Source organism: Stylophora pistillata, chromosome 14, assembly GCF_964205215.1.
Source record: "Stylophora pistillata chromosome 14, jaStyPist1.2, whole genome shotgun sequence".
Lineage (NCBI taxonomy): Eukaryota > Metazoa > Cnidaria > Anthozoa > Scleractinia > Pocilloporidae > Stylophora > Stylophora pistillata.
Window position 1 is genome coordinate 7,364,879 of NC_142532.1, and position 14,111 is coordinate 7,378,989.

Here is a 14,111-nt window from a genome sequence, read left to right on the forward strand (position 1 = left end):
AGCAAGAGATGCTTTTAGTACAAGGAAGCTTTTTTGCATGAATTCTTTGGACCCTCAAATATGGAGCTGTTCAGTTCAATGTAAATACGAAAACCCTTTTCTCTTTCACAATTTGAGGATGCAATTAAGAATTATCTTATATGATACACATATATATAAGCAGCGTAAAATTGGTATACCTGACGATGAACTTCCAGTAAGAGGATCCACAGGATACAATGTCTCCACGTTAATTTGTAGTTAAATGTACGATAAGGACGTAACGAAGAGACTAACTCTTGACTGTTCTGTACGAGTTTAATGCACGAATGTAGAGAGCTTTTTAGTTTTCAATTTTTAACCTGAAGACGGTCGAGCGGCCGAAACGTCATGCATTAAACTCGTCCAGAACAGTCAAGAGTTGGTCTCTTCGTTACGTCCTTATCTAACCAGGTAGGTATAACAGTTTAGCAACAGAATAATAACTACTATGATTTAAAAAAAATCACTAAATTATTAATAAAAAAGTACTAATTAATATTTCACAGATAAGATAATTCTTAATTGCATCCTCAAATTGTGAAAGAGAAAAGGGTTTTCGTATTTACATTGAACTGAACAGCTCCATATTTGAGGGTCCTAAGAATTTATGCAAAAAAGCTCCCTTGTACTAGAAGCATCTCTTGCATTGTACAATGTTTCTTGTTAATAAATGTGAATGAGCCAAATGTAGAGGGTACATTTTTACTAGGAAATTTCTTCAAAGAGACAGCCTCATATTTAGGAAGATGATATCAGGTAGCTTTGCTATATTTTCAAAAGTCTGAAAACCGATTTTAACTTAACTTAACTTTATTTAAGGAGGGAAACGCAATAACCTAATACAGTTTTCTAACCTGCGGCCCTCACACTCACCCACCCCACCCCAGGGGAGGACATCCACCACACAGAAATATCTCGTGCGTGGGAAATTGACGTCTCCTACCTCTAACCCTGCAGGAGACGGGGCCTACGGTTTATTCGTCCTTATCCGAGAAGACTAGAATATCTGTCCATTTCTTGATATTATAGAAAGGTAGCACATTCTCCTCAGTTATTTTAAGACCCTGAGTGTTGGTCCGGCCCGGGCTTGAACCCTCGACCTCCCGCACAACAGTCCGGTGCTCTACCACTTGAGCTAACCAGGAGGCGGTCAGGAGTCTTCATCGATGTTAGAAAATGTTGCAATTCAGAAAGTTCCCTTTGTAAAATGAACAGAGGCTAAAAAGTGGTAGAATAGGTTCTACCCAAGAAACTGAGCCATAGTTAAGGGAGGGCATACCATAAAATTATAGGTTGAACAGAAGCACTGCACCGGTATCGCAGAGGTCATGCGTTCAACTCCCATACAAGCCTGAAATTTTTACAAGCTTCATTTTCACTCTCACCTTCATTTATTAATCCGCAGTTCAAATATATGTCATTCTTACATTTACAGTCGTTGACCAGAATGTCGAAACTCGCCTAATGGCGAAGTTAAGAAAGAATACGATGCTTCTCTCAGTTTTTTCAGCAACATAACCCCTTACTTCTTCCGCGTTATATCATAATTCAGCATAATTCCCAAGTGTAGTTTTTGGTAATCTTGGTTTACATTTACAAAATTCATAGAGGCAATGACATAAAGGAGCAGTTTCCGAGGATGGAAAATGGCAAGGTTAGGTTCTCATTATCAATTAAAAGCTTATCACAACTCGACCTTGTATAGGTATTGATCAATTAATTATTACGAAACACTCTAATATCTTTGTGCTTAAGAAAAAGAATGGTCTCATTCAAAAATAAACAACAATCCAGAGTTTCAGAGGACTTACTTTAGCTATTCATATACACGAGAAATGTTGGTGGGTCAAGGAATGAGCCTCGGGGAAAACCAAAACAAACAGGTTGGAAAATTTGACAGTCTGCCGCCAGAAAACAGACTGGTATTTGATAGCACACTTTCAATCCTAATATTTGAGTTTATTTACCATTTACTTCGCTTAAAAAAGATATCTTTATATTAATTTGAACGGTCTGGTGATGTCATAGCTCCCCATTAACATGCCCTCGAGATGTTCCCCGCGTAATTGCCGTTTAAGTTTTCTAGCGAGGAAACAAATAGAACGAAACAATCATCCTCCTATGGCTTATTATTACTACCTTCGCAAAGTCCCCTCGACATCATCTCGGAAATCACTCCGGTGTAAATGATAACTTCGTTCAAGAAGATAAGAAACTAGCCCCTTAAAAGATTTCAATGGAACTCTTAGTCTACATATATCGCGCAAAGATTTCCTGTTTGATGACTTATAAATTCAACCAAAAGCACATTATTTAATGTGTTTTACACTGCATTTAAGGAAACACTGTAAATGAAAATCCTCAAGTTTCTTTCATGTGGTTTTCATGTAGAAAGTTTTCAACCATGCAACTTGCATGTTCGTACTTTGATTTGTACTTCTGTGGATAATCCTTGACTATTTCATTGAAAGATCTCTAACAGTTCTCTCACAAGTTCACCGTCCTTCACAGCGTACTTCCACTTCTTGGTTTGTAGATAAAGCTTAGCCCAGGTCCCTTACTGTGACCATTAAAATCAAACAGGAGGGGTATTTTCACGTGGTAATGTTTACCATGCTGTAGAAGGTGACTTTAACTTTTAAGTCTGTGAATGAAAACTCAGTGTGACTCTGCAAGTAAAAAAGCTATGGAGCTTTACTTTCGTGTGGTGTCAGTCATGGCGCACAACTGAAGGACTTACAAGTTGCTTTTAATTGTAATGTGTATGCCTTTGGACACAAAAACTAAGTGTGTGACCATTCAAATGAAAGTTACCGAGAAGTTCACCCATATGGTACTGTCTATTGTATTGTACAAGCTCATTCTAGCATATCAATGACAATCTAACTAGCGACCATTGGTCACGAAATGAAAGCTTTCTTGCCGAACTTTTTAGTGATTTTAATACTGCTGTGCGTGATCAAAAATACCCCTCTCTTGCATCAAATGTAGAATGAAAACATGATTGTTTCTAACCACCTTGTAACAAATGAAAATTCGATTACGTAGGCTTAGTTAGGTTTTATTAAGTGTCTTAATTAGATGCAAAAAAGCTTACTGAATCCATCCATCAACACTGAAGTTACGTTGTTACTGTTTTTTTGCGCTGAAGATGAACCCATGTTTACAAACAGTTCATTTGGGTACTGACACCACCAGTAACGCTGTGCAAAAGTTGTCAAAACGTTTACATGTGTGTCAAGATGAAACCTAGAGTGTGATCATGTAGTTTTATCATTTCTTTCTGTTTACTGTGTCTTACAGGATGGTATATCTAGGTCGCCTCTGCCAGATCACTCCTTACTCATTGTGACCATTAAAAAAGAATTCTAGTTTCTGCTGTTCTTCACAAGTGATCTTGTTTTCAAACTACGAACGAGCTATCACACATAAACCGAAAACATCTCAAACAGCTGAGAAACGCATTTGACGTAAACGCACGTTAAGAAATAGAAAATTGTGATTAATAGTCCTGAAATCTGACAGGATTAGCTTTGGAGGTTTTTTTGGCCTTAAAAGGTGAAACCCCGTTCGCAAAGTTTCTGTCCTTAAACTGAATACCATGATCAACGTTCATAACAAAACGTGTTAGTTATATATATGGCACTCGTATCAAGGAGGAATGTTTATTGTTATTTTTTAGTTACCAGTGAAATAATCAATCACATGCGGGTCATAACAGTAGATAACTGAATTTTTGTCACGATCTATAACACAATTTTTTCTGTGTGTGTGGGAGAACGTGGGAAAACGATCATGATATTGATAACATCATAATTCCATCCAGATGTATAGCAGTGAAGAACCCCCCTCAAAAAGAAAATAACCCATCGTATTTCATATCTTGTTTTGCCTAAAGCACTTCTGGTCAACCAAAGTAAATGAAGTTAGTTTAAGGATTTACATACTGCTGGGAATACCTTAAATATGGTCGAAGTTTTATAACATATGATAATTCGAAATGCTCTCTTTTCAAAAAACAAACATCTCGAGGTCAAAAATGTGCTGATATTAGTGACTAATTGCTGCTTCATTGTGCTAATGCTGTGCTAATTGTTCAATCGTTCTTGTGTTAACCATATTGTTTGTGATTAGATTGGTGTTTTATTTTTATTTAATGAACAAAGACTCGCAGTAGCAGAAGTTAAATTACAAGTCAACTGGCTTTCATTAGCTACTGTCTGGCTCTTCAAGCAATTACAATGATACTGGACATTATATTGTCACTAGTGCATTAGTGTCACTTTATCCGTGCTACCCACTGAAATGAGATTTGTTTTTCAAAAGTCCCCCGAAACGTGTCTTTCAGTCTCAAAAACACGTGTCCCATTGACATCAAAAGCTTTCTCTTAAGCTTAATTGCAACCATTCAAATTCTTACAAACGGCTTTGGATTTTCGTGCAACTGAGTAAAAACAGAAAAAATTTTTTCTAATTGGGTGGCCATTCTTAGGTATAAAAATTCAGACAAGTTTGACACACAATACCTGATCTTGTCATTTGGACAAACTTTCTCACGCTAGATTGAAAGATTTCGTGAGTAACGTTGACTCTATTAATAGTTCTTTGTGAGTTTTGAAATCCAGAATAGTTTTTGTTAGGCAGTAAAAATATTTGTCTTTCCGATCTGGTGACGAATGATGTCCATTTCAGCTTTTATCGCATTCATATAACAAAGCAACACAAACAAGCAAATGGATTTTAGAAAACTGATTCAATCTATTAACGTGCCTCCATTGTAAGGCCTTTGTTGAATCTGTCTCTCTTTATTTCACTCATCTTGAACTTCATTCTCTCAGCTTTTTTAGAAAAGGTGATCATCACCATCGACTACAAAGGAATTAGCGTTTTATCCCTTTCTAGCTGGTCGCCTAAGATGATTTGTGTATTTAAGTTTTGTTTTAAGGCAGAACAAGGCGTGGTCCTTTGTTTAATGCATGACAGCTTTTTGGAGACATAAAACCTTTGCGTTTGGTTAGAAATGCAATACACCGACAACAAAAATGTTCTGCGTTTTGCTACCACTTGAACATGTCAGGTGAAAAATCCGGAACATTTCTTACCTCAGAAGGTACAGAGACAGTTGGAAAAGTTTCGGTTTTCTTGAAAATCTTGGCACCCAGCAAGGACTTGGCTGTCATCACCTCTTTATTTCCAATTTCATTTGTGTAAATGAGTCTAATGAGTGCTCGTTTCAGTAGCCTCAATAACCACACTAAAGTGATAAATCTAAATGAAACCCAAAGCAGCTGCCATTTCTGAATGGAAGAGGAAATGAAAGGCAGTAATTCTGTGTTTTTCAGAGCCTTTGTCCTCGAGGTGTACACCACTAGAGATTTTCAAGTTCTCATTTCCGATTTTTGTTACTCTACTCTTGAAGAAAAGTATTCAAATGGTCTTTTCTGGATTAAACGGATTTACAACTTAAAAACAAATTTGATATCATTCTTTTAGAGAAAACAAGAAAACGAAATTATTATTCAACTCTTGCCACATGTTCGCCTATCTAGTGAACCGTTCTTAGATCTTTTATAGTTACACAAAGCTTCTGAAAATTTTTTTTAAGTTGGAGTTCAAGTCTGTAGGATTTTTTTTCACACTTTCAAACCACAATAAAGTAAAAAAGATTAAAATCCCTTTTAACATGAAGCATGTTTTATTTTATAAAAACAAATCAAACCATTATGATATATAGCTACAAGGATATTACCAATTTGATATTCTTCAATAAAGCGAAAAAAAACGTTTAAAGAAGAAATATGGCTTAAAAGGACTCGTGAAAGATGGTCAGACTGATTGTTTTTGACAAATTTAGGTTTTGTCTTGCCATAAAGACTTTGTAATATTGGGTTTTGGTACTTGAGTACAAAATATCCCATCATAAGTTTCCAAATGACATAGAACCTGCCTCAAATACCTTGAAGAAGGGTTTGCACATAGTATTTGCCCCTCTTTACAGCAAAAGTGCTATACAGATACAAGAAACGTACGGTGCTGGAGCAAACATTTAACACCCTTTCAGGCTATGACTTTTGAGACATAAAATCCTCAAAGATAAGTCTTGAACTCTTTCTAAAATCTATCTCAAAATTCAGTCGTTTACACGTTTCTCCATACTGTGTAGTTTGAAGCCCTAAGAATTGAAAACAACGTTTGAAAAATGTATGCACATTTTTTTTTTCAGACAAAACATTTTAGTTATCTCAAAAATCATTCGTAAACACGTTGGTATAAAACGACAAGGAGACGATGTATAACGGGTCAATAAGTTTACCGATTAAACATATAAAGATATGTTTTCATAGAAAAGACAACTAATACTGATTCATGATCACTTGTTGTAACTGAAAGTTATAAATTACACGTACATGTTGTACAGACTTGTATTGCAGCACAAACATTGCGTATGGGTTTGTGCTTTTTATACGAAACATGTTCCGTTGGCCTTCGTAAAGCGGCATGTTGTGGTCTATAAGAGGAAATTACCACAGCAAAGTAATTTTGATAGAGTATAATTGAAACTCTAGAGAATACACCGATACCCTGAGGAATTTTCCTTCACAGCTAACTATGTATATATTCTATACTCTCAAGGTTTGGGTTACAAATCTATTTGCAAACCAGTAAAAAGTTAAAAAGAAAACACATGGTATAAAGCTATTATAAGAAAGCTACAAATCCCTTTGTAACAGTTCAGCTTCTTAACGAAAGGCGAACTCGATCGATTTTTGGTTATTGATACTCCTATCCAATGTTTCGACATATCACTGCCATAACATCTTTGCATAGGCCTATATTTACTCTTTTTCCATTTCTGTTTCAAAGATTTACGGTGGCTCACAAAAATGTCACGAGAATTCATTCTTGTCCTTTCCTATCACGTTAACTGACTGTGGGTGTCTCATCAGTTTTCATATGTAACCATCACATAACCAAATTTAATGAAATAACCCCCTTCTTTGACACATAGACAAGTATAAACTTCAAGTTTTATTCATTCCACCAATTTCTTTAAAAAATAACTCGCACCTTGAAATTTTGTTTTGATAATAAGGATTTCTTTGGGGAACGTAAAATTCGAAGGCGTCTTAGTGTTCGACAGGAATCCAGGAGCCCGAAACGTTTGTCAAAAAAATTGATGTTTTCTCTTGAATTAGTTAGTTCTCTGGGATCATTTTTTCACAAGCACGATCAGAGAAGAAAGAACTTCCGAGTTGTGGTTTAGATTGTGGCCTTTAATCCGAGCTGTTTTTGGTCGTGCTATACATGTTCACGGAGACAAAGCGATTTTCCTATCAAAGCATATGTTCTAGCGATAGGAAATGCTTGTGACATCAGTAATGGTTATTGCTGTTACCCCATGTCAGATCCGCTCGGCAATTGTACACAGAAACAAGAAAAGATATAATCAGGCAGTGTTAACCACAGATGCTCAATGTGGTCGAAATTTATTTCAAACCTGAGATAGGCGTTGAATTCAGAGCCAAAACATTAGCCACCACCGTTTCCTAGGTTGAGAATCCTTCGTGTGTTATGTCGTTTACAGAGACAGAATACTCAACAACGATTTTTCAGGCTGAAAGATTAACTTTGTTTAATCATAACCTAGGGATGCTATGTACACCATTTAATGGAGATAACGGGACATTGCGAAAATAAAAGTTGTAAATTGCTCGCTAAGCCAGCAATGTTCGACCTATTTGCTGACCGAGACAAAAACAAATTTTCGCCCTTCTCTCTGAGCGTCAACCACTTCAATAGTTTTATTCGTACAAGGGCGCAACTTCCGTAAATATCACTTTGATACAATAGATACGTTGTCGTTTCCGTTGTTTGATCGCCTTCAGAAATCGGGCTCAGCGCGTTAGATTGTAACGACTTAGTGTAAGCAGACGAGAGCGCGATGTGCTCACAAAAACCGCTACAGGATGAAAGCATCAACGAACGAAAAGGCCACGAGATGTTTGAATGGCAACTCGGCTACCTGATCATTTCACAAATAAACATAAAATCTTAATAACATTGGTGCCTAGGTCTTGCCTTGCTCACCTGCAGTAATATGTGATAAAAAGGAAAAGATAAGCTCGGAAAACAATTAATTTAATATTCTTCTTTTCGATTCTTTTAAACATGCTGTGGTATTTCTTTAATTAAGTGTCGCATTGTGCTCTACTATGCAAAGAAACAGATCGCTCGAACTGACTAGGTTAAGAAGCTGTTCGCAATAATCCATGCTCTGCTCCCGTGCTGCTGAAATCGAAAGCTTGCAACTGGACAAATGCACAGCCATATAGTGTTATTATTGATCGAAAACGAGAGTGGATTACTTACGACAGTTGAGGTTTTAATCAGCCATATTTTCCTCTGCGGTTGGCAAAGCAGAAGGCAGTCATAAACAGCTAAATTTGTCCTTTTGTTAATGTACCTCACGATCAGCGAGATAAAATCACAAATGTTAAAGTTTATCGCTTTTCTGTTGCGATTCTGTGTGGAGGGAAGCTGTTTAAAAAAAGACCCGTTTTTTATCATAAAACCCATAAATTTTTTATGATACTTTTTACGTGTGAAATACACTTAGTATCTGCCACATAATGCCGTAGAAATGAGTAATCTCGAATAAATCAGAAAACCACCTTCCATGACACAAGCTTGAGATAGCGAGTTGTTCCCACTAAGATTTTAAATTTCTTCTTATCTTCCTTACCTAACACAGGTAGTCTTTCTCTTTGTTCCGTTTCGTGTCGTGCGAGTATTTGGTCTACGCCAAAGCTTAACTGTTGATAATTTGGTATCGGGGTTGATGCACCAATTCCACTGCTAGTTTCGGACCGGGATACTTGTGGTCGCGCTAAAATATCGTCAATTCTGAACGACGCCATGCTGTTCTTTGCTAGTAAATCCAAGTTAAAACTCGTGCTTCAGCTAAGTTGCCGTTGTTAGCTGGCCAACGAGAAGTTTGTAAAGCTATGGGTTGCGAAGATAGCAAAGACAAAGAGGTTCATCAAATGTCGATCTTCAATGGCCCACGGGGAGCTAAAAATGACACGACGTTGTTGATTGTCACTTCGAGTTCCATTAGCGTTGATTTGTTGATTTTTATCATCTTAGCTTTTCTTTGTCAATTGGAGACATATACATATATACGTAATGTGTTTCCTGAATAATGCTTTTTGAGGAATGGTTTCGATTGATATCTGTGTTCACAGATGGGACGGGATAGACATATAACACGCAAAATGGGCTGTGGACGTTTCTCATATCGCCCGCAATCCCCACAGATTAGTAAAAGATGCCGTTGTTTATAATCCAGTTATCTTGGGACTTTTGATCAACACAGAATTAAATTTTCCGAACCCTGAGCTCTGCTGATTGGGTAAAAAAAGGAAAAGGACAGGGAACAGCCCTTAAAACAACTAATATTTTCAATTTACGGTGAAGAAATCACCGTCAAAATATCTCGCTTATCTCATATCTTATGGTGTCGAGTTTACACGGATGGCCATTGGGAGTCAATTATCACCCATTTAAGGTATTAGATTCACGTATGTTCATTTACACAGCCACACACGTGTATTAATATATCCTTTGGCTTAATTAATTCCTCACTCCATCACTGCATGTGTGTTTTTCATGTAGATGGAAAAGATAGAGGTGTTTAACTTTGCATTAAACCGTTGTGCTCGAGACTGTGTTGCTCTTCTGATATTTTCTTTTCAAACAGCTATGTAAAGTCAACAACAGCAAATATCTCGTTGCCCACGAGTATTTTCCTCGTTTACGATTTATGCGGTTTTCTCTAAGGCGATAATTCAATTATCGCATAATTAAGATGGAATATGATCCGAAGCTTTAAAAACTAATCGCCAGAAAACTGTCCTTGCCAATCTTATTACTTTGTGTCCATATCCTGATGCACTGCCAAGTTAGTGAGCTAATGTAGAATGGTTAAAGTCAGGATAAGTCTCTTATAAAAGTCAAACGAGCACCGATCTTATTTGTTAATAACCCATCGGGCAAGATGCCCGACCAAACACGAGTTATCACAGATACAAGCAGTCAATGTTATTTTAAGAGAACGTCGGCATGATTATGATCGGTGTTTAAAGGTCTTTTAAGATACGAAACTGGTTTCAATAACTATGAAAATGTATTTAATCTTTTAAGCAGGTATTCTTGTTTGTATCGGATTATATAAATCGCTTGGAGAGGTATTCAACCATTTTCAGCCGCGCTGCCTGTTTCGCTGGTACATTATCACGCCCAGGTCTCTGATGCCTTTGATCGAATTCTGCACGCTATGTTTTTGTTGCGTTTAAGAAAATATTATCGGTATGATTTGAAAAAAGAACTCTCCATATTGATGCCTGATCGGTCATGACAACAGAATTTGATTGCGTGAATGTAGCAGGTCAATTTCATCAATATCCTAACATGTCAATTTCTATGACGGAGGGCATGTTATATGACAATTTATCTCTTTAAATCAGCGAGTGACTCTCTCACATAACATTCATATTTCAGTGGGGAGTTTGTGCGAAATTTATGTCTTGGATGGGGCACTGTACTGAAAGAAATGTAACACATAATATAATAGAGAATTACTGACTGAAATAGATGAAACAACCATCAAACAGGATTCCTCTATTATTTAGTACTTGACAACTTCTCATGTTTGACTGGTTTCGCCAACTTTATGAATTAAACCAGTTTAAGCAGTTATATCGCCGTGGCAGGAGTGTCTTCAGTTTCACAGTCATTTCAGTCCACTTTACAAACAGCCACCTACTAGATCGGGTTTACCTCCTTTGTCTGTTCTGGCTAGCCAACATTTTTTCCGAGAAAATTTCCTGGATACCAAAAAGCTGTTAAGTTGTGGACAGTCAGCAGACTTCATTCAAGGTTATGTTTAAAATTGGTATATTAACGGGAAGGTAGAAAATATTTGTCTTTGTATACCGTAACTTTTCAATACAGTGGCTCTAAAACGTTTAATTTTTTTTGAAATGCTTTACATTCTTGATCTGACCTTTCATTGAAAATCTTTGTAACCTTTACATTTTTAACCGGCCTTATGTATTCTCATACGAAAAATTCATGTCAAAGCTTTCAAAACAACATGTGTCAACAACGCAACCACGCCAGCGCCTAAGTCACAGTCACGTAAAGAACTCACTTCGAGTACCTTGTCGAAGTTTCCTAAGTTAATTATCCAGTGAATAATTCACACAGAAGAACAGGGAAACGCTTTTGTAACAGTTGTTCAGACGCCTGTTTAAAATGCTTCATGCAGCGGAAATATTAATGGAATCTCGCACAGTTAGTTTGTATTTCTCAATGTTTGCTCCATGGAATCTTGAGAGAACAACAGTTTATGGAGATTCGTCCGGTAATGTTTGCGTTCTGTTGTCGTATGGTGAACTAACTCTAGGTAGAACAGATGTTGCGCTACTCTCAGGGTAAACAATGAATTTACTCTTTTTACAAAAGAAGATGATGAACTTATTATAAATCTTTTCACCTGCTTGGCAAGTCAAAAGTTTCAAATCCGGTTTTTCGAAAGGGTGACAAGTTCAATGACACAGTCTGCTGTCAAAGAAACGAGCACAGTTCTACCCTATTTACACTCTGTTTTGTACTCCCATCATCTGCTTGCCAAATCTTCCGTCTTACAAATATCGCAACAATTTTAAGTCCACGTCCCCTTGTCTGAAAGTTTTGTCTAGCTTTGCACTTGCAATTACTTAAGAACACGAAACGAGCTGAGACTGAATTGCAACAACATCACATGGTACATAGTTACTTGACTAACTTGCCTTGTCTGAATATAATAAAGATCCCTTGAAAGTATTTCAATTAATTCACGTGGTTTTGACGTGGCACAAAAGACAAAAGAGCAGCGTTTTGGAATTGCCTCAGCTGTTTTTACGTCATGTGAAAAATACAGTCTGGGTAAAGAGATCTAGGCAAAATCTTCTCATCTAACAATGGAACCAGTGGCAGCAAGTGAATTACATTCAAATGGATTGAAAGACATATTTATCTTTTACTCGACTATTTCACCTTCCTTTTATTTACAGAGGAACACATATTCTTCTTCATGAAGTTTAATTTACCATAATGAGACACGTACAAAATCTTATCAAAAGAGATCTGTCAAATTCCGGGAGAAATGTTTGACTGTCCTCGTTGTGATATGACCCAATGTTTACAACGTAAATTTTTTCATCCGGCCCTGATAATTTTTTTCCAGTGGGCCTGTTCTACCCAAAATTTGCGTCGTTCCACTGAACGAACCATTCCATTGCCGAAAAAACTCAGTTTTGCCTGTCTAATTGAACAGACAACTCAGTTTTGCTATTTTTCAGCAGCCTGTTCTTAATCTCTAACCTGACAACCTTATAAGCAATAAAACAGTGACAATTTCTTGAGTGGGTTTACTCGTAAATTTAGTTATGTCTCCCTCCCCTCCCCTCCCCTCCCCTCCCCTCCCATCCCCTCCCGTCCTACAGGTTTGTCTCAAAATTTCATCAAAAGTGTTTGTTTTCTCTGCGCTTCCAACAGTAGAGAGGAAGAAACATCTGGGTGCCCCGTCGATTCATGTACGGTAGCTTTCTCGTAACTCACAACTTAATCTATGGTATCAAGTTTGTAAATGTAGCAACAGTAGAAGTCTTTAATTCTTCTTATGACAAAAAGCTTCATATTTTATATGTTAAAAGTGAAACGTTAAAACGTGGTAAAAAAGTAAAAGAAAACAGTAAAATCACAAGTTACTTAGTTTAGTATTTTTCTAGTTTACCTCTCCGTCGTAAAATGTTCAAACGGTCACAATCGTTACTTTAATACCGTTACAAAAATTTGCGGTAACATATCATTTTTCTACCTGCAATGCGTAAATTTGTCTCTGCTATCAGTGAATACTGCCAAGAACACGTGGTGAGTTAATTCGAGCGAGGTACTTGAATGAGACGGAAGTTCGTTTTCCAACTTGAGCATTTGATACAGTTTTAGTAGGAGACGACATTGAAACATGAAAACGGATGGCCTCATTCAGAAAATCTGTTCTCGACACCGGAAAAGAAAAGTAAAGCAGGTCTGATCCGTACCCGGGCGATTTCGTGTTTCCAGTTTGGTCTGTGTATACAGATCAGGTAACTGTGAAATGAAGTTCCGCTGCGTTTCTTCAAATGTTTCAAGGACAATTATCCGGTCTTCATTCGGGAGAGATTCAAAATGATTCAAAAGAAAGACAGATAAACTTATAGAAGAAATGACAAGTTGTTTAGGATATAGAACTGTCGGAAACTTAAAGGGTAATCGGAACTAAAAATTTATAATTCTATCCAGGAAGTCAAAGTACTTAAGTGTTTCCCTAACCTCGTTCTCAGTAGCTTCTTTCTCAGCCGCGTGACTTGTAATTTAATTTTAAATTTTTCACCACCAGCCTTGTTTTCCAGCCTTTCATCTTCAGTTCTGACGATATCGTGAAAACAGTGAAAGGAAAACTTGTAAAATAGGAAAATTCAAAATACTCCTGGGCTTCTTTATTAGTGACGTTGACCTGAAAAATAGACAACTTTTGCAGTGGCGGTCGAAAAACTCATTCGAAATTATTTAAGTTGCTCTGTGTTATGTTCGTTGTCCATTCGACCCATATCATCGAGGAGGAGATAAAACACTCAGATTTATTTGTTAACTTCATTTCGTTTCACGGTTTGCGGTAAAAACATGTGTATGATCAGTTCATTTTCAAGTATTTTCCAGTGTTTAAAGGAATTAAACCAGTACGTGGTAATATTGTCTAAAATTAAGTCATCCTTCATTTCCAGTTCAAAGAATTAGGTGAAAATAAATTGTGTGTTGCTAAATATTCTTTAGCAACACACTTTAATATTCCTTATGTCACAATCAACTCATGCCCAGTTCGATATTTTTAATTATTCTTCTTTACATTCTGAACACATTTAATTTCAAACACTGGCAAAATTGCGAAAATTTCAACATACAACCGAGTCCGCCGGAGAGTAAAGACATACTGTCCCCGGAGACGA

General features: G+C 36.9%; 1 protein-coding gene across 2 annotated transcripts in view; it reads right to left on the bottom strand.

Moving 5' to 3' along the window:
• LOC111329489 (uncharacterized) overlaps positions 1-9,197 on the bottom strand; it is a 14,166-nt gene extending 4,969 nt beyond the window's left edge. Inside the window, exon 1 of one of the 2 annotated variants that reach the window (XM_022934208.2) lies at positions 8,765-9,197. In XM_022934208.2, coding sequence (XP_022789943.2) covers positions 8,765-8,939 — 175 coding nt within the window. In that variant the 5' untranslated portion in view covers positions 8,940-9,197. The remainder of the gene's footprint in view (positions 1-8,764) is intronic. The other variant, XM_022934209.2, reaches the window with a different exon arrangement.
• Between the last annotated feature and the right edge of the window lie 4,914 nt (positions 9,198-14,111).